At 40.8% G+C, this 19,813-nt stretch overlaps 2 protein-coding genes across 8 annotated transcripts in view; one reads left to right on the forward strand and one right to left on the reverse strand.

Annotated features, from left to right (window-relative positions):
- The first annotated feature begins 1,053 nt into the window (after positions 1–1,053).
- Positions 1,054–11,624, forward strand: nop53 (NOP53 ribosome biogenesis factor). 2 transcript variants are annotated; one of them, XM_022233433.2, is made up of 13 exons: positions 1,054–1,254; positions 1,765–1,850; positions 3,682–3,757; positions 4,306–4,499; positions 4,946–5,031; positions 5,586–5,681; positions 6,021–6,125; positions 6,775–6,948; positions 7,472–7,647; positions 7,937–8,003; positions 8,611–8,687; positions 9,375–9,428; positions 9,820–11,624. In XM_022233433.2, the coding sequence occupies exons 1-13, from the start codon at positions 1,124–1,126 to the stop codon at positions 9,824–9,826; spliced, it is 1,329 nt and encodes a 442-aa protein (XP_022089125.2). In that variant the 5' UTR covers positions 1,054–1,123; the 3' UTR covers positions 9,827–11,624. The 2 variants fall into 2 exon arrangements, with proteins under 2 accessions (XP_022089125.2, XP_022089127.2); XM_022233435.2 differs by having other exon boundaries at positions 1,765–1,844.
- LOC110978355 (serine/threonine-protein kinase MRCK alpha-like) overlaps positions 11,376–19,813 on the reverse strand; it is a 57,263-nt gene continuing 48,825 nt past the window's right edge. For 5 of the 6 annotated variants that reach the window (XM_087133501.1, XM_087133492.1, XM_087133485.1 and 2 more), the window contains 2 exons: positions 19,325–19,616; positions 11,376–18,738 (listed from right to left, as the gene is read on the reverse strand). In XM_087133501.1, coding sequence (XP_086989627.1) covers positions 18,623–18,738; positions 19,325–19,616 — 408 coding nt within the window. In that variant the 3' untranslated portion in view covers positions 11,376–18,622. The remainder of the gene's footprint in view (positions 18,739–19,324; positions 19,617–19,813) is intronic. The other variant, XM_087133489.1, reaches the window with a different exon arrangement.

Here is a 19,813-nt window from a genome sequence, read left to right on the forward strand (position 1 = left end):
GTAGATCTATATTGGAAATATATAATCGCAACCAGCCGTCGAGACATACATTCAATGGGGGTAATCCAACGACTTTGGCGGTAAATTTCCCTCCTAAGATAATCACCCTACAGCATTATAAAAGTGTCCAGGCTATCTGAAACGAATCACTATTTTCAAAAGTGATATTAAATAACACATATAACCCAGTGGCGTAGCTAGGATTTACTGGGGAGCACAAAGAGGGCACCAGCATCTTATGGGGGCACCAGCTTTCAGTGGTGTGGTTTTTAGGACAAGTTTTGCTAGCCTTGTTCAATATCATTCGTCCTTTTTTCTTTGGGGGGGCACCTGGGGGCACTGGGAATTTGAGGGGGGGCACGTCCCCCCACCCCACCTCCCGTATACGCCGCTGATACGACCCAGTTTCTTCAAATTTGGCAGTAACACAAGTTCGTGGTCCTGTTCATAGCTTCCACCCCTAAACTGTCCAGTTCACATCGCCCATAAGAGCAATAAATTATAAATCTGTTATACGACCACCGTATAAAACTGCCCCGGTATGTGTAAAACAGTAATAATTTGTCAACGAGACTAGAAAAAGATAAGATTTTTCAGTACTACTGAAATATTCATGTGTTTGTACGTGTTTTGCATAGGCCTATTCTTTAATGCTGATAAGCTTAATCGAGAGTCATGGTTTGCACGCCGCGGGCCCCAGCATTGCAGACAAAAATAAGGCGGTCCACAGGTAGACGTTAAAAGAAATTTTCATTGAGAGCCTATGCTTGAATTCTCGTAGTAAAATCTTGATTTGTTGATTGTTCGTTGCCCGATAGCCACAGTAATAGCTAAATTAAATAACAGACTGTTAGTATTTCTTCAACTGAATGATCGGATACTTTCAAGTGGCCCGACTATCGAGCTAGAAAAGTTTAGCCCCAAGAGCCGTACTCCAAGGTATGGTTTTGCCCCAAATTCACCCTTTCGACGTGGCGCCCTCTATCAATTGGTGCCAGGCGCCCTCTATCGATTGGTTGCACAAGCTTGTGGCACTCACACACGTCACAGAGGCCGAGGCCGTACGTATGTATGTACACGGTTCCCCGGCCCGAATATACGTACACACGTGCATGAGTTGAATATGGCAGAACTACCCAAGGTTTCGAAACGAAAAAGGGTTGCTAAAAATCGAAAGAAAGCATGGAGAAAGTACTCCAATATTCAAGACGTTGAAGACTTCCTGGAAGAGCAGAGGCAACAGTTGCGTACCGGGTAAGTTACCACCAGACGACCGCGACATCATAGTTGCAAAACGCCAATTTGACGTCACGTACGAATTTGTACTGTGCATGTATACGAAGTCACGTCTGAATATACACACATCATACAGTCAGGTGGGCAAAACAACATGCTTTTAATTAAATCTTGAATGTCTTGCTACAAAGTATTGAAGGGAGGCTGTGGATACAAGTTTAAGAAGTCTCCCTCTCACCCTTCATGCCCTTCCAACGCTAACACTAGTATTTTGGAGCCAAACAATATATGCCTGTTGCAAAATATTTAAAGCATGTTCATCCATGTTCGCATGTTTATTTAACATTTTTAGCATGTTTCCTACACTTTTGCATGAACAGGAAAATCTTTCAAGTGTTGAAAGAGGTTTTGCCTCTCAATTTAATGACCCAGCTAATGAATGATGGAAAGAACACAGTTTATCATGGTTTATATTTCTTTTTGTTGTCATCTGTCAGCCAGACATTTTGCTTAATTTTTTTTGTGCAGTGGTTTGGCATCCGAGAAGAAAGATCAAGACCTGTTCTTTGAAGACAAGAAAGCTCCAAAAGCCGTCAAGAAAAACACAGGTTTGGGTGTGACCATGATTGCAACTTTCCTTGTGTAAAGCATGCAACAAATTACTTTGGATACTCAACGTCCCCTGTTCACATTGACAAATTCACATTGAAATTAGCTATCGAGCTGGAGACTGGCTTAAAAGAACAAGGAAACGAATTTTCGTTAGAGTCACTTTTTGTGTATTTCTGTATTCTCCTTCCATGTAATAAGACTGTTTGACATTTTGTCTAGTTACGAACGATGCACTTTTTTTCAAACATTAAATATTGACCAAGCATTTCTGGACAAGTGAGGGCACTTTTGCTTTGATGTAAATCCAGGAAGACATGGTTCAGGTTGCATGTTTTCATGTTGAAATTGTGAATCCCAAATTTGCTATCTGGGAACATAGCAGTGGTTTAAAAAATCTAGAAATTTTCTGTGCACAAATCAGTGTAACATTGAGATTCAGTGCCTTGGACGACATCATAGTTCTGCTTATGAATATGCAAATATCATTAACATATAAACCAAAAGAGCATGAAAATATGGGTTAAAATTGCAAAATGAAAATTTAAAAATCAGGTTAATAGAAACCCAAAGATGCAATTTCAAGGGTTTTTAGTAAAATTTATAAAAAAATGTTCTTTTCCTGGTTCCTTTAAGTGGCCAACCCCTCATTAACATTATTAGACAGGGACAAATGGACCCAACTTGTCATGTTATCATGAAAGTAAATCAATGAAGAAGGAAGCAGGAAGTCTTTTCATACTTGTATTGTTGTGTTGAATTGAATATTTGGTTCCCAATCACCCAAAATCACAATATATTGTTTCCTTCGTGCCGTCTCATGTTAACTTAATCTGAAAATATTGGAAAGTTGCTTTTAAAAATTGAATTGAGACCTCAAACTTGGCTGTTGAAATAAAGAGGAACATATCTTTGCCTCTTGAAAATTTGTAGAATTTTGTCAGCTATGGACATTGAGTGAGTGAAGTTGACCTAATTTATTTTGTATTTTATCTGCAACCAGAATATTTATACTCCGTGGTAAATTTTCCTTATTCTAAAACCACTGTTGGATTTGATTCCATAATAAGTCCCTTCATAAGTCTGCGAACAAGGTAAACAGACAGCTTTTCCCAGTTCAACCGATTAGCTTGTGACTGGAGTTGTAACCGGATGGTTTGTGATGGCCTTGTAGTGAACTTGCAGAGACTCAACTATTGCTCGGTCTGTTTTTGGTTGAGTCAGGGTGATACAGCCCAGTCACCCTTACCTCTATTTTTCTCCTTAAATCTTCCCAAATCCTCCACTGTGTAAAGTTAGACCAATAACACATCCTAATTTAACTTTCAAAGTTGTTGCTAGATTTCAAGGGGGGGGGTTGGGTCACATGTAGAATCATAATGGCTTGCAGGCTGGGCTCTACAAGTTCATTCATCAATCCTGCAAAGTTCTCAAAATCTCCTGTTGGCCGTTGAAGGATCTACCAGAAAGTAGGGTTAGAGTTGTACATGTAGGTCATAGAATGTGCGTTAGTTTGGTTCCCTGCGCAGTGGTGGTGCTACATGTACATTTATCAGTAAGAATGTGCACCTCTTTGAGGTCATTCATTTTTCATTCACTGGCCCTGACCCTCCTGGATTCTTCAAAACCTCAGACCTGTCTGTAGGGTTTTGAAGATTTTGAAGGACTGAGGAGGGAATAGGCCTGCATTGTTGATACCCTATGCAAGTTAAAATGCTGAGAACATGCAGTGTGTTACCTGCAGTGGAAGAATCGTGAGGATTCTTGGAGGTTTCTAACCTCGTTAATAGGGTTAGAGGTGGTTTGTCTTACATCTGTGTTTTCTTCGCCTGTCAGTCAAGAAGAGAGGTCCTATTCAGCACAAGGTAGACTGGCGTCTTCTCCCAAATCCCAGGGTCCCGCCTGCTCCAAAGTAAGGCTTACCATTTTTTACGCGGGTGCATCATTCGCATTTGTGAGAAGGTTGAAATAGGACTGGGTTGGTGAAAACTGACCCAAACTTTCGGTACTGTGCCTGACTTTTCACTGATGCAATGATTAACCCTGGCAGTTTTCAATCCTCAGATTTCAATATATGAATTTACCTACACCCTAAGGGGTTTGGGTTAAGTACTGTACGCTTGATGTTTTCCAAAAGCTTGTAAGTGACAAACAGAAAACATGTGCTTACTTGGCTAGGACTCGCGGCATGCCCATGACTTTCTGCTTTCTACTGCAGACATTTCTTTGTCAGTGTTGGCGGGCTACCTTAACATGTAAAGGGGACTTCATTGTTTGAAGGCAAACCCCAGTGTTAAACTTGATATTACCCAGTGCAATTTTACATCATTATCTGGTCAGGCATCTGTTTAAAATTAGTAGAAAAGTAATTTCCATAGGATTTTGGCAGATTTGTGGAGGTCCAAACAGGCCAACAATCCAGCATTACGATTTTTGTACCTCCCCCGACTTTTTGAACAGAGCATTTCCCCGTAAAGCTAAAAGGCCGGGCAAGCGTGTTTTAGAAGTCCGAGCCAAAGAGAGCCAGGGACTCGTCAGTGCCAACAAGCGAAGGAGACTCAAGGAATCAGAGGAGCAGCGCTCATTGTACCAGGAGACGCGGCAAAGAGAGAAGACGAGACAAGAGATTGGCCGAGCGACGTATGACGTCTGGGGTGAGTTCAGGGACAATTGGCACATGGTATCTGCATCCACTGGGATGTTTTTCAATTTTTTGGATTTGGCCAGCCTCCTCTCATGCTGTAGGCAGGGGTACATGAATCCTTGAACATCCAACTGACAACCTTGTCCCATTGGTATGATGACAGAGAATATTTCTGAGAGGTCATTGGTCGGTTTATGTTATGATGACCATTCTCTCCTGCAGTGTGATTGGGTGGACTGTCACCAGTGCAGGAAGCAGAACCTGTGTGTACTCCATTTCACTTGGAAATTATCTTGACCTAGGACTGTGACTAGCTGTCAGAGAAGCGAATGTCAGTGATTTTGATGGCCACTCTGCTTATGAATGGCCATGAGGGGTCATGTTGCATTGGTATGGTCGATGTGCCGTTGCCTGTAATTGAGGTTTTGCCATCATTTTTGTCCATTGCCTTCGCAGGTGACAATGCAGCCAAAGTGATCAAGAAGGGAGGTATAGAGGCAGACGAGCACTTCCTCAAAGTGACGAAGAATAAACGAAAGAAGGTGACTTGTTGAACATCAGGAGAAAAAGAAGAAGATGGCTTTGTAGGAAATAGATAGGCCATAGCAGTACTACAGTACATTGCAATTGATAGTTGACCTGGGAATGGGGAATGCTATTCACCCTTGTTCCCTTCCCAGGCAATTCATTTTCATTTCACGAAATGTAAAAACAATTTCTGATAGTGGTTAAACATCATCACACCTTTTCACACAAGTTGGAAATCATTTTCATACCATTTTTAGACAGATAAACGATGCGTTGTTCAGAAGTGCTAAGATAATTTCCCCTCCATTGGAAAATACAGAATATGAGGGTCTCTTTCATCGAGTCTTTTTTTTTAGGGAAGCAAAATGATTGAATTCCGTTGAATGTCACTGGTCTCACTCTTGCTTCGGATTTAAACCGACAAGTTGACCCAGACAAGCTTGGGGGTAGAGTGGTTAAGACGTCTGCACTAGCATGCACATGGTCGTGAGCTCAAGTCCCACCGAATAAGCTTGTCAGGACTTTTTCTGAACATTTAACCATCTCCATTGTTTCTTCCAATTCACAGCTACCGCCCAGGTACCAAGACAAGCCCAGCAAACTCCCCGCGGTGGAGATCGTGGCCCCTGGTGCCTCCTACAACCCATCGCTGGAAGACCATCAGGTAGGCGTTGAAGATGGAACATTATTACCGACAGCCACTCTGGAGAATGGGAACATCTTAGCAATTGGAAGTCCCAACAATTTGGACATTCCGTGGGAGAGTATGATTTCCAGCACTCATAGATGCGAATGCCTAGAATTTTTCGGGTTGAAAGCAGACTACAAACACTTTTCTGGCCAGGATTGGGCTGTTCCAAATGGATCATTTCAGTAGGAGTGAGTTTCAAATGCTCTCCATGTGTTTCGCATACATTTCCCATGTTTTTTTAAATCGTTTTTTAAATCACAGTGTGAACTCAGCAGATGGCTATTCAATTATTACACACGTTTACTTTGACAGGCTCTCATCAATGCTACCTACGAAGAGGAACTGAAGAAACAGAAGGATGAAGATAGGTTAGAGCGATGGCACAAGATTCCAAAACTCACTGCTCAACAAGTGCAGGTCAGTCGTGTCAGTATTACTGTTTTCTTGGAGCAGGCAGAACAGGTTCAAACGAGATTAAATGGACATCAGTCTGAGAATTTCTGAGCATGTGCATTCTGTTAGCACTCTGTTGCATGGGAAATGCATAGAAATGATTCAAGATCTACCGCTATTTGGGTTTATAGTGGAGTAACTGGAGTTTATTCATTCTTCCAAGCATTTACCTACTCATTCCATCAACTCTTCTTATCCAAACTTGTGGTTTTATTTCTACTCTATTTTCTCGGCACCTGATAATGGTTTCAGGTTTCTGAACAAGTTGTAAGTGGGTTTATAATTGCCCAGTTTTTGATAACCACAAATGCTGATCATCTTTTACTGCATCAGATATTTCTAGGTTGGTTTTCTGAGCATTCTTCCCATGTTTTGGAAGTTAGAAAGTGCTGCATACAAATTGGAAAAAGAGGCCAGGTTGTGTTCCCACTGTGATGATAATATATTCTCATATATCCAGAAATGTACAGTTTGATTTCCAGCCAACAGTTGCATTCAGATGAAGGATCTTTCTGGAAAGTAAAATAAATGTAATGCTTGGATCAAAACATGCACTTTTCACAGAAATGTCATTTTCTGTTCATAAAATAGCAATACATTGATCAAATTTCAGGAAACTTTCATCAGTGAGATGTCAGCTGGTCTCTTTCCTGAGGAGGCAGATTGTGGGACGGGGCCTGTGACAGCCGGAGGGGAGGGAGACGATGTCCTCCCAAACCCACCAACAACATATGAGAACCGTAAGACGAAGAAACGGAAGAGAAAGGAGAAAGAACTCAAGGAGAAGGTCAGGAAAGTTCCTGAACTAGGTTGGGAACAGTCCCTTATGATGGCTACATTTAGCGGGAAAAACAACTGCTTTTCTGTAGGATTTTAATACCAAAGTGTGCCTTGACCCGTTTAAAACAGTAGCCAGTCTGATATAAGACGATTTGACATGGTCACTGCACATTCAAGTGGAGTCCTTTTCAGAAAGGAGATAAGTTTAGATAAGTGTTGTTTGAAGCTTTGCATAGTGGAGTTGTGCACAGAGAAGAATGTTTGTGGGTAGGTCATAGGAACAATGTTTTTGGGAAGAAATATTGACATTTATGACAATATTGTATTTTGACTTTTGTGGGTTATTTGTTTGTATCACATAGCAGATACAGTCTTAGAGTAGCCAAGATGAAAATGGGCAGTTACATCTCCCGTAAAAGGAATTTTACGTGATTTATAGAAAAAAACATTTCCGTGAAGGTAAAATGGTGCCAAAGGATAACTTGCTTTCGTCTGAGGCCGCGTCTCACTGCGCTTTGCTGCCCCCATAGGAAAAACAAGTCAAGGCGGAAAAATTACAGAGGATACGACAGAATGAGGTATATCGGCTGCGCAGCATCAAGAAGGAGATTGCCGAGGAGGCAGCCAAGTCTGAGGCTGAGAGGGCAAAACGTGAGCAGAGGAAGAAAGAGATGGAGAATGTACCAAAGGCATTTGGCCATCACAAGTATCCTTTTGTTGTGAATTCTGCAGGTGCTGGACACCACGTTACTGTACAAGGCACTTATGATGATGAATGTGTATGTCTCATGTACACGCGCGTGTATGTGACTTGCATGGAACTTTCCATATATGAGAACGGAGTCTTCAGAGTTACTGCGCCGTTTGTTCCTTGTTTTTTGCCCCTTCCCCAAACTACACCCATGCTCTGACTTGTCATTTAATCATCGTTTCTATGTTCACCTGGTGAGAATGTAAATGGAATGTAGGAGTTGTCCTTATCGTTGCCGCTTCAGATTGGAGGAAGAGCCTATGGTGATTAAGCTGAGTGACGAACTCGTGGGCAGTCTACGGGAACTCAAGGTACGCGCGGCTAAAATGTATCAGCGGTTGGGTCACTGTTTGGTGTTGCTCATGGCTGTGGAATGTCTTTCATGGAGACAACACATTCTTTTCTGAGATTGCATAATTCTTTCATAAGAATGTGGGCGATTCACAATAGTGCGCCACCAGGAGTTTGCAACGCGTTGGCCAATCACAACGCGCGAAATCTGTTGACCCTTTCCAAACGCGCATTTGGTCGACAGATTTCGCGCATTGTGATTGGCCAACACGTTGCAAACTCTTGGTGGTGCACTTTTGTGAAACAGCCATACTGTAGACAGTTTGGAGAGGAGTGATGATATTTTTCTCTATAAGTAAAATGTTATTTTTGAAAGACGTCATTTGTGGACAAAAATGAGCAATTTTATGAAACATGGCGTTGGATTTCATTTTGGTTTGTCATTGAGTGAACTGGACAATTGTCGTAGTGTCTTTTTTAATCTGTTAATGATCTTTCAAGATTGATAATGACAAGACATTCAGCCACATGTACATGTAAATTTCAGTGCAAGCTAATTGTATTTCATATCTAAATATTACACTTTGTAGTCTCTAATAATTATGTGTACATTTTATTCCTCTGAAGCCGGAGGGCCATCTACTCAGGGACAGATACAAGAGCTTCCAGAAGAGAAATATCATCGAAACCAGAACGTGGAAGAGGTGAGTATGAGCTCCCCAATCTGTGTACGTTGATAGGACACTGCAGTTATGGCTGTAGCATTGCGGCAGCGCTTGCCTCAGTGTAATTGGGTTACAGGTGCACATGCTTGGATTTATGTGGATGTAATCTCATTCTGTAGTCAGTACTGAGAAGGAAATGGGAGAAGAGCTTTAACCTTCTGTTTGGCCTGAAGTGTTTCCACAGCCTCTCTGTCCACTACTTTCTCCTGCTGAATGGTCAATGATGAACTTCTTTGGGGCACTCATGTTCCTTTAGGAGCATGATTGTTATTGGCACTCTGGTATTGTAAAGCCATTTACAATGCAGAGAGGTATTACCAGCGGCATAAAATCCCAAATGGTCCAAGTCTCTGAGACATTCCCTTGGCCAACAGCATGTACAGGACGCCCAGAAATTAAGAACACACCAGTCTGTCTCTTCTCTTCCTCATGTTAAACAACATTCCAGGCTTTAGTTCAAGCACTATTCCCATGCCACATTCAGTGGGTTGATTGTTGGGTATGAAAAAGTGTCTTCCCTGCCAACAGTCGATTTAAACAAACAGTCATTTCTGTTTGCTTTGCCGGCATGCCCGAGAACAAGTGTCTACAGCCAAATGTTAAGGGAATTTCTTTTCCTTGCATGGTATTCATGACTTAGCTGTTACCTTTTTTTTCTCCCAATAGGGGTCAGAAAGCACAGTATAAAGAGTATGAGAAGAAATCGCACAAGGAGATCACGTAAGTCAAGACACTTTGGCGGTTTGTGTCAGTATGACAGCTTACAAGCAATAACGGAAGAACCTAGATTGATTCTGTAAAATGATGCTACCTATGGATGGATTTATTGGTCAAAATGGATTTAGTGATAAGAAACGTGAATGGATATTTAAATTCCACCTGCAGAATGCGGCAAACAACAGCCAATAAAAGAAAATTAAACAAAATAAGATGCAAAACTACATGAACTTCAAAAACTAAAACAGTTCTTTCAAGTTAGTAGAACACTATCATTTCATTTTCTTTTAACCCTGTCATTTGCTGGTGTTCGTGCAAATATGAAGTATCATTTCAATCACATGCAATATTTCAGTGTGTCAAGTTTATCTGTCTTCTCTGCATGTCTTTGCAGAGCTTAATCACCAGGAAGTGGGTCAGTGAGGTGGTCATCAAGAATGCTCTGACCTGTTAAAGTCAGTGGAATGACATAAAGACAGAGAGTTCTGAAGTCAGGGTACCATACCCCACCAAATTATCCACTGCCCGCTGAACATCAGAGGGAACGTTAGTTGAACGTTGAGAGGATGGAAGTTGAACATCACCTGGAATTCTAGTTCAGTGTAGAGAAAACTAACGTTCAACCTCTGCAAGAACTAAAGTTCGACTCAAAGAGGGAACCCAAGTTAAAAACATTTTTAGGAAGCGAAGTTCGATACAGGAAGACTTGAAGTTCAAATCGAGCGGGGAACCAGAATTTACCATTTAGGGAACCCAAGTCGAAATCAGTTTGGAATCCAACTTCCGTATTGAGGAATTGCTCCTCAACAGTGGTAATGGATGCTCAACATCTTTATCAGGAACGAAAATCCATCAACTGCAGTAACTTGAGTTCAGTCTCATTTGGACCTCACACAGAGGGAACGTGCTCATTGGTAGGAGCACACATGAAACATCAGAAAGAACTCAACTTGTTCTTTCTTCCCACCTTGAATATCAGGACCACTCTTTCAGAGGCTGACAGTCATCTGCAGAGTCCTGGCCTTTCAACATGTTGAAACCGATCTGGAAATTCCCACAGCCTCAGTTTTCATAGAGCAGCCGAGCCAAAATATTTTTTAGTAAATGTGCAAGGCTAGCAGCAGTCTTCTGGGAACCAGTCACAAGAAGTGCACAGTGCTGAACATGTTGGATGGTAACCTGCTTTCACTGAGGTTTTCGGTGCCTATCAAATTCTGTGCTGAGCAGGCACATCCAATGAACCCTCCATCGTGACACATTCTGCTGTTAGTGACTGTGCTTATCAGCTTATAGTTATGCTTTTATGTACACTGACCCCACAAGATGGCACTTCAAAAACTGTTCTACATATTTTCCATTTTATTTTTCATCGCGTAGGCCTGTGATCGGTGTATTGCAGTCTACCAGACAAAATATAATGCTATGTGGGACAGTGAACAATCCGAAAATAACACTTTGGGATGTTTCTCGTTTAGTGTTTCCAAGTTTTGTTGACGCAAACATGAGAAGTTGTGTTTTAAGGCATTTCACAATAGATCTTACATGTACATCTCAGTATGTCACAATTCCAATTCTGCATGTTTACCTACTAGCCTATGGACGATAGGCGATACTAGTGCTAATGGTTCAATTGGGCTGAGTGCAAGGGAGTCATTGAAATCTTGACCCAGGCCATTTTCAGGTGACTTGAATCCAGTTATTAGGCCAAGATGGTTAAAGTGCTCACAAATGAGTAAACTGTACCGTAACAGTTGCAACAATAGTACACTTCAGGAACTTCAGCATGATAAACTGTTTACTTGTGTCAAGTCTTCTCATGAGGGAAATTGTACTCGAGACCCAGACTTTAGAAATTGCGACAAGTTGAACTCCACGTTTCAATTCCGTACACACAAGCTATAGCTAGTCACAGTAACACTGGAACAACACAAAAGAACTAGAGAGTCAGTCTCGCGTTTTCAATATCACTTTTTTAATATTAATTTTTCCTCTTTTTGAAATAGTTTTTCGGGAAAATACAACACAGTTGATGTTATTTCAAAAGTACAAAGCCCAGAAACTAATGGAAAAGAATAATAAATAAAGACTTCTTTTTAAAAAAAAATCACGTAATTAATCCATTAATTATTGTGGCAGTTTGTGTTAAGAACCCTGATTCAACCAAAATGTAATGATAATAAAGAATGTTCCAACTGAAAACATTATCCAAGACAAAGCAACAATGTGGTATGTGGGGAGTGTATAATTTTACCAAAATACTTGTTCGGGGGCATTCTTATGGCTGTAATGGTATGATTTAGGCTAACCCATTTCCAGTGGCATAATTATATCGTGACAATGGACCAAGCCGAGGATAGATAGGAACTCTCTCTGCAGACCCTTGCCGACTCACACAAGTAAACTTTCTTGTGCTCGTTTGATGTGTCCACGACTTTAAATCTGGGGGCCTGTCAACATTTTCAGAATAAACTCTGAAATTCTTTTCAATTTTTTTTCCAAACACTGGCTACTTTTTACATTGCTGACGGCATTGCATCTGTTTGATTAATACAGTTATGCCTGCCGTAAGGTGCTTAGACTAACTCATGGTCCTTCAGTAAACTGACAAGTTGAAGGACAAATTCAACTCGAACCAGTGTCGAGCATTGCATAATTGCTTGCTGTGACTTGAGTCCGGAAAGAACTCACAGATCTCGTCTGCAGTGAGCAGGCAGTAATACAGATGTTATTTCAAGAAAAAAAAAGGAAAAATACACAAAATTGTCTGGAATCAAATGCAGAATAGCATACAATCTGTCTAAAACAATCACCAAGAAGCCTGACTATTGTACACAGCCTCTTCCAAACAATATTTGTTTCAAGTTCAAGAATGACTTAGCTAATGTATACAGATACTCTTGTCTGTTCCATGCACATGTGGCTTGGGTGCAAGTTCCTGTGAATGAGCGATGCCAACTGGAGTGGCAAATTGAAAAAGAAAGTGAATCGATTCGAAATACAGCAAATGCATTTTCTACAAAGGGACCAAATGTGCTCCATTCGAATGACTTGGAAACTAACAGGATTAACTTCCGTTCCAACTGATGTAACGTTACACCAGTCATCAATTCAAACCTGGTTGCAAAAAACTCTGTACAGTAAACTCGGATTGGAGTCCATCTCAACTTGTCCCTAAAAGTCTCAAATCCCTCGTACTCTCTGTCCATCTCTCCAACATGCTACCCTCATACTTCTAGCCAAATACATGTTTCACCCATTTGGGATATCTCCATGCATATCTACCAAACGAGTCTGAAAACAGCCTGACTACACTCTGTTTTTGTTTACAGCTACAACAGCTCTGAGACAATTCACAAGACTCCACCAGAGGGGGAGAGAGGCACTCTGGATTTACAACATTTCATCAACTCATTTCTTGACTGGGTTATCTGAGCAAACTAAGGTAGCCTCTAGCACTGGCACTACTCCAGTGGCGAACACTTGTATTCTGTGCTCATGCATAGATGAACAGCACTGTCCAGATAGACGAAAGTCTTGAGACATGCACATTTGAGCAACATGCATTTTTTTGTATCTTGAATGCAACTTTGTCACAGTGAGCAGGCTTTGCAATCATTAGAGAACACCACATTTGAAGAAATGATGCAACCTTGAAAAAGTATGAATTATATGTTCATCAAACACGTAAATCTCTACCTTTTTTCACAGTAGTGGATAACATACAAATGTAATTACTGGCATTAAATTTTACCCAAATGTCCATACATTTAACGGTACAGAAATGAATGACTTCTAAGCATCAAATGAAGATTTCGGTTTGCTATCTCCAGTTTCATATTCTGAGTTGTACTGTAGTACGAAAGGAAAATATATTCAATGGATAAGTGGCTACAAAAACTGCTATTTCAAACCTATTTTATGAGGGGAAGATAATTACATGTGGATGTAATGATTCTAACGAGGTTTTTCTTCAGTGGTACATATACAGGGTTAGTTTTCAAGATGTCAAGTTATCTGGAAAATGTTTCAAAACATTCTTCTCTGCCTGAAACAGATATAAGGCATTAACAACATGAAAACCAACAAAATAAAGGTTATGTTAAAGATGAACCACCTTACTACGTAATATCTGCCACAAATAATATTCTTTTAAAAACAGTCCTGCCCTTTTGAAGCTCTAATGGGACAATTCCACAGTAGAACAAGCCTGTTATCTTCTTAACTAGATCCTAAGTCTAGATGCCAGACCATGAGAACGCTTTACCCTCTTCTTTGGCATGCTAAGTCTACAGCCCAAAGTGAGGCCTTAAAATAACAAAATGGTCTGGTGCCACAGCAAGCTTTGTTAGTCAGTGCCCTCTAAGCCAAGCCAGACAAACATGGTGCCCTTTTCAATGTATAATGTACACCTCAATGCCCAGCAGTGCACTATGTTCATGGACCCTGGCACCGATTTATCCCAAAGCAATGAAATACTGTGGAATTGCCTCTCAGAAATTAGTTACTGAAGAGTTAACTAGTAATTCTTGCATTACCAAATACAATTTGCAAAAAACATTGATTCTTTCGGTAAGTAACATCATCTTGTTACATAACGCTTTACAAGAGTTACCATACTACTGCTAGGCATTGTCATTTTTTTCTATTTTACAAGTTAACTTTTTTTTAGAATTTTCTTAGCAAAGCAAAACAAAAAATGTTTCGGCAATCCTGTGATCATACAGGCTAGCAACATAAGGTGTTCCATACCACCTTACTGGAAGACCAGAAAATAATTAGCATATTCAAAACACTGTCCTGTGTCTCTACTTGCAGGTTATTACACAAAGATCAATTATGCAAAGAAAACTGTTTTAAAATAATAAGCACTGCTAGGTCAAAAATTTGGCTTCGCTTTTAAAGTTTGTGTTCCAATACTTTCAATCGACACACACGGTACAAAGAAATTCAATCCTTTTAATTTGATACGATTAATGCACTTTGCACATGCCGTTCAATATGCACACCTACATATGCAAAACATGCATTAATTATGCATAATTTACAGTCACAATCAGGCCAATTGGAACCACATCATATACCACTACATTATGCATACGTTTAAACTTTCTGTTATTTCACCTATATGAGAAACCACAGGTGGTTTTTTTTTTTTGCTTTTGTTTTCCAGCGACCCTCCCAAAGCTAACTTCATTCATCTATCCTTTGTTTTTTATCTACAACCATTCTTTATATATTTAGATACAAAAAACACCGACCTGTTTAAAATCCTTGGAAATAGCAGAGGAAACACACACATTGTGTGACCTCCGGTCACGTCTTCTTACAAACCATTTCAAATACACTAAACCATTCCGGCAAATATACAGTATTGTAACAAACCTAAATGTAGACAAATACATATTAGTGAATAGTAGCTAAAAACAGGATGATAAACCTAAAGAAATAAAGAACACAAACCCATATATAAATGAAAAGCTAATTTAAATAATTTACAAAGACAAGGAAAAAAAGTTTGCTGCACTTAACAAATACACATCCAATTTACTAAAAGTTACTTCGGGATAAACCTGGCTGGTAACCAACAATGTTTGTTGCATGCATGGTACCAGTGATCTAGGAAAATAATCCCTTCTAAAGTATAGCAAATAATGTCTGTGAATTGCCACTTCTATTAGGAATTCATTTTGAGTAATGGATTTAAGTAGTTAAGTAGTTTTTTAATATTAAATAGAGTAAGCCTGTTATATACAATTGTTCCAAACAGATGTTTCTGTTTTTTTTCAACAGAATCTGCAAGGGTATATCTGAAATGCTCCAAATGGAATTTTCTCCCCAAATCATGAAATTTTTCACACTGAAACCAATTTTATGTACAGGTACATTTGCCTACACATATGCCCCCCATGTCTTTGCATTTGACTCATGTTTATCTAACTAAATGACTGTTAAGACCTAAATTTGTCACAGAAATCTGCTGAACTGATTAAGCGAAGGGTGGACTTTGATTTCACCAGTCTCAATGCACTTGCCAAGTCACAACTATGCAATAGTCCATTTGATAGCTACTGCTCACTTCCTTGGGTTTCTCGAGTTCAACCAGAGACAATATCAAGCTCATGTTCCATAGTGTACACCCCGCCACAAAATTCAGATTTCTGGCACCATGAGGACAATGGAGAGAAATGTGGATTTCTTGGCAGAGAAGTTTGATACCTGGGCGCAGCATTTCTACCACTGCATGCCCACTTTCATTGTTGTATGCCTGTATTGGTACCCTGAAAAATGTCTGGAGAACCAAAGCCGATAAAAGGCAGGGCATACAATATCCGACTTGTATGCAGACTTGACAAAGACAGAACACTTAACACTGGTGAAATTGACTTCTTTTTTTGCTAAATGAGCATTTCTTGCACTGTGGTTGGAGACATGGCTTCGTAAAACAGCAAAAATCTTTTGTACAGCCCTAGTCAGTACCTACATGTAGACTACCATTACCAGTAATTTAAACTTCTTAAATTTACACCAAGGCAATAGAGTAACTTGTCCAAATGAGGGCTGTTTTCATTCACCGTAGTACACTTGGCTTTAACTTTTAGTTTCCTTTGAATCAAACACATCGACCGGTAGACCACACATCGAGAGGACATAATGTGCCTTGTCAATGCAATGGCATGCATGGTACCCACAGCTCCATTGTTAAAAAATTCAGTGCAAAACCAACATGCTTCAAGGGGTGATGGTGCGCAGGGGACCTAACTAAATTGGGTGAAAAAAATGAACAGGTGCCTTCTATCTTAAGCACAATTTTAGAAAACTGTCTTCCTTGTTTTGTTTCAGGGCTCACGTGGTTTACATCCAAGTGAGCTGCAACATGGGATAGTAAGCTAGTTTAGACACTCACGAACAACATTTTTATTTGGCTAAACAGCTGTACCACAGAGACAAATCTTGCTATCATGAAACAACATTGGAGAAATTAGTACTGTTTTCACCAGTGAACACCTTCACAAAGCATTCCATGTCGTTGTATCAAACCTCTCTTATTTTAAAAATATTACTCTATGCTTTCCACAGTACTCAGCTTATTTTGGCAAATGCTGATTCTAAATGACACACAGGACTGAGGAAATAAAAGAAAGAAAAAATACAAAAATAAAATGAATTTTGTGCCTAAACGAATGGAAAAATCTGCTAGTCAACTCAGACAGCTAGTTGATTTGATACCAAAATGCTGGGCAGTGCTTTGCTTGGCAAATTCACATTTTGGACACAAAAGGGTTTTTAAAATCTGAATCAGAATCATGTCAGAAGTTTCCTGAAAGAGCATTCAAGCTAACAATAAAAATTCTGGCACCTAAGTTGAATTGGAAGAATTTTCCACTCAACAAAACAGAACAAAATTATGTTCATGTGCATGGTAATATTCTTGATGAGTTTTTAAGGATATGCTACAGACGGCAATTCAACTCTGCCTGGTTAGAATGTCCTTTTACAAGTAAATTGCCACGTGGGGACCAGGTGGGTTCAGTGGTATGAAATTCAATTTTGGACACTTTGGAAACTGCAAATTAACGGGAGAGTTCTGCGCTTACCTTGAATGCTCACTCAAAATGATCAACCTAACTGCTTTCAGCTAAAAAGCTCAGAACCTTGATATGAATCTCAGAACCTTAGAATTTGATTCTTTAATATTGAGCCTGGATATATATTTTTTTTCCACATATCTGATCCTTTTCAAAACACTGCACTTTTTTTTCGATCTTATACAGATTTGCTAATGAAACAATGCATATGCATGTTTTAAGGGCTTTAAATACACCACATCCATCTCAGAGTTACTAAAATTACTGGGAATTTTTGAAATCACCATTTGACAAATGTAACTACCAGCAGAGGTACGAGAAGATAAAACGCAACCCTTAAAAAACAGAAATTTAGCGTCCAATAACAACATCCTATGGTTACAGGTTCTTAGATATTACAAATGTACACTATGTCAAGGTTTGTTTTTATAGCAGAATGCCCCATCAATCTTAAGTACTCCTCTCAACATATCCATGGAGAAAGAGAACACGTGTATTCATCAGCCTGTGGTACAAGAATGTTCAAAAGCATGCTGTGGAGTGATCGGACCAAGGACCATTGGTCAAACTGGGGTTTATCTCTGCCTGCATGGACAGAGTTAGTCAAGCCTGAAGGAGTTCTAGAGCGTTTTCGAAATGAGTGGGTTGGGCTCAGACTTCGGTTTTGCTGGTTCCAGTCAGAGCTTGAACATGTGGTTTTGAACTCCATTCAAAGTGGCTGGAACCAGCGAAACTAAAGTCTAAGCCGAATCCACTCATTTCAAAAACCCTCCTAGTCTCCACCTCAGGTATGTGTCACTGCCAAAATGTAAAGGTCCCGGTGTCCTGCCAGGCTCTGCAACACAAAATGGCTGCTGATAACCCATGATGTAACCAACCTCTGTGGGCTTGGCAAAATTAACTAGACATGGCTAGACCAATCATCCTCAACTGGTCAGCGTAGGCATTCTATTAAAGTCCAACCATGATTAATCCGAGTTCTGGATCAAATTATTCTGGCTGCATAACGTGATCCCCGACGTGTTCCATCTTGCAGCAGAAGTCAACACTTTGTGACTTCTTTCCTCGTTTCAACACAGTGCAGTGGTCAAGTCCGTTGCAAGTCTGGTCACAAGCAAGGCCCGTATCAATTCACTACACTGTAGTCCGGTCACAAGAAACAGGGGGATGAACCTAAAAAAATGCCCTTGGACACCCTTCGCTTAAATACCATGTCTCTCGACTTCAAGGGATGACTTGCAATAGGCCAGTGCTGGACTCGACCATGACACTGTTGCACAATCTTCATGAAAGGGGAGCATGCTGCTTTATATGCAATTGGGCCGTACCAGAAACCAAGAAGACGAAAGATTGTAACCACCTGTGCCTGTTCATGTGTGGTTGTAAAGGGGCAAAATATTCTCTACACTATTAACTGAATGGGACTGCAGGTGACGTAAAACTGAACACATGCACGTCCCGCGCTCTCTGCAACAACCTAAGGTTGAAGCTACCACCATGAGCTCCTTGTGTGACAAGCACGCTAATCCGTGAGCGGAGCATTTCATGATGCTTTCCTCTGTAAGCTGTCATTGTCGTAATTTAGTTACCAGTGAGCGATGACAACAGTAGTTAGTACGCTGATGTTCCTTTGGCTTCCCCGTCCCAGCCCCCAGACCCACCAGATAGCTGATCGGGCTCCACTACACTCGTCCGGTGCGGTGTGGGAGGAGTACTGGAACTAGAACCTGCAACCAAACGAGATTACACCGCAAACGGATCACACAAATGCTGGCTGCTATTCAGTCTTCCAGATTGTTCACCCGCCTTTAAACTTCAAACTACTGACACATATTTATTGCTTAAGCAGCGCCATGAAATTGGCCTCTCAGAACTAGATGCCTACCAGCCGGAGGAGGTAAGCACGGAATGCCTCTTTGGTAGGCAGGCTGCTAGTAGGTGACTCACTAAATGTTGTGCAACAAGTGGTGTAACGGCCTCTCATCCAAATTACCTATACCGATGATCTATATACATGTACACTGACTGGACAGTGCATTGAGAGTGAGGGCTAGAAGTCACTAGGTGTCATTTTAGGAGGCCTAAGGTTTACACAGGTGAGTGTTGGGGACTGAGAGAGAGACCGGAAATCTTAGTCACAGTGGGCTGCCACATTATGACTGTTACAGTTTACTTTGAGACAGATGGAAGTCTTCTTTGGAGGCCCTCAAGGAGGCTTCATTTGTTTGTACATGGCAAAAGGCACACAAGCTATGAAGTTAATATACAGACATCAGTGGTCTATAAAACTGGAATCTTAAGGCTGATACCCACCTAATGAATGCCTCGGTGAGTGGCTGGACGGGGGTGGTGAATCATCACTGTAGCTACGCTGCCCCCCATCATGGCTCCCGCTGCTCCCATCGCTTGCTGTCAGCCCCGAGCCTGTCGGCAGTAGGCTTCCCCCGCCGTTTAAGTCACCTCGGCCAGCTGAGTGCATGGAAGCAGCTCGCTCCCTAGAGCTCTGGCCCCCAGCCCGTAGGCCAGGCCCTGTGGGCTGGAACATGCTGCGCACCCGCTGAAAGTCACGACCTAGTTGCTTCTCCTCACGCAGTTGGATCTTTCGCTGATGGGATAGCAGAGAAACAACCATATCAATATAAAAACAAGGAAAAGAAGAAAGAAATCTACATTTTAAGTAATTGCCACTCTCTAGGCCCAAGTTTTGGTAAAGCTGCCAAGCTGAACACATTGCTAACAAATTTATGCACTAAGCAAAAATTAGCCGAGTACTAGTTGAGCGGAATAAACAATGCATGGCAT

The sequence above is a fragment of the Acanthaster planci genome, linkage group LG01, assembly GCF_054643075.1.
Source record: "Acanthaster planci isolate LZ-2023a linkage group LG01, COTS_SCS, whole genome shotgun sequence".
Taxonomy (NCBI): Eukaryota; Metazoa; Echinodermata; class Asteroidea; order Valvatida; family Acanthasteridae; genus Acanthaster; species Acanthaster planci.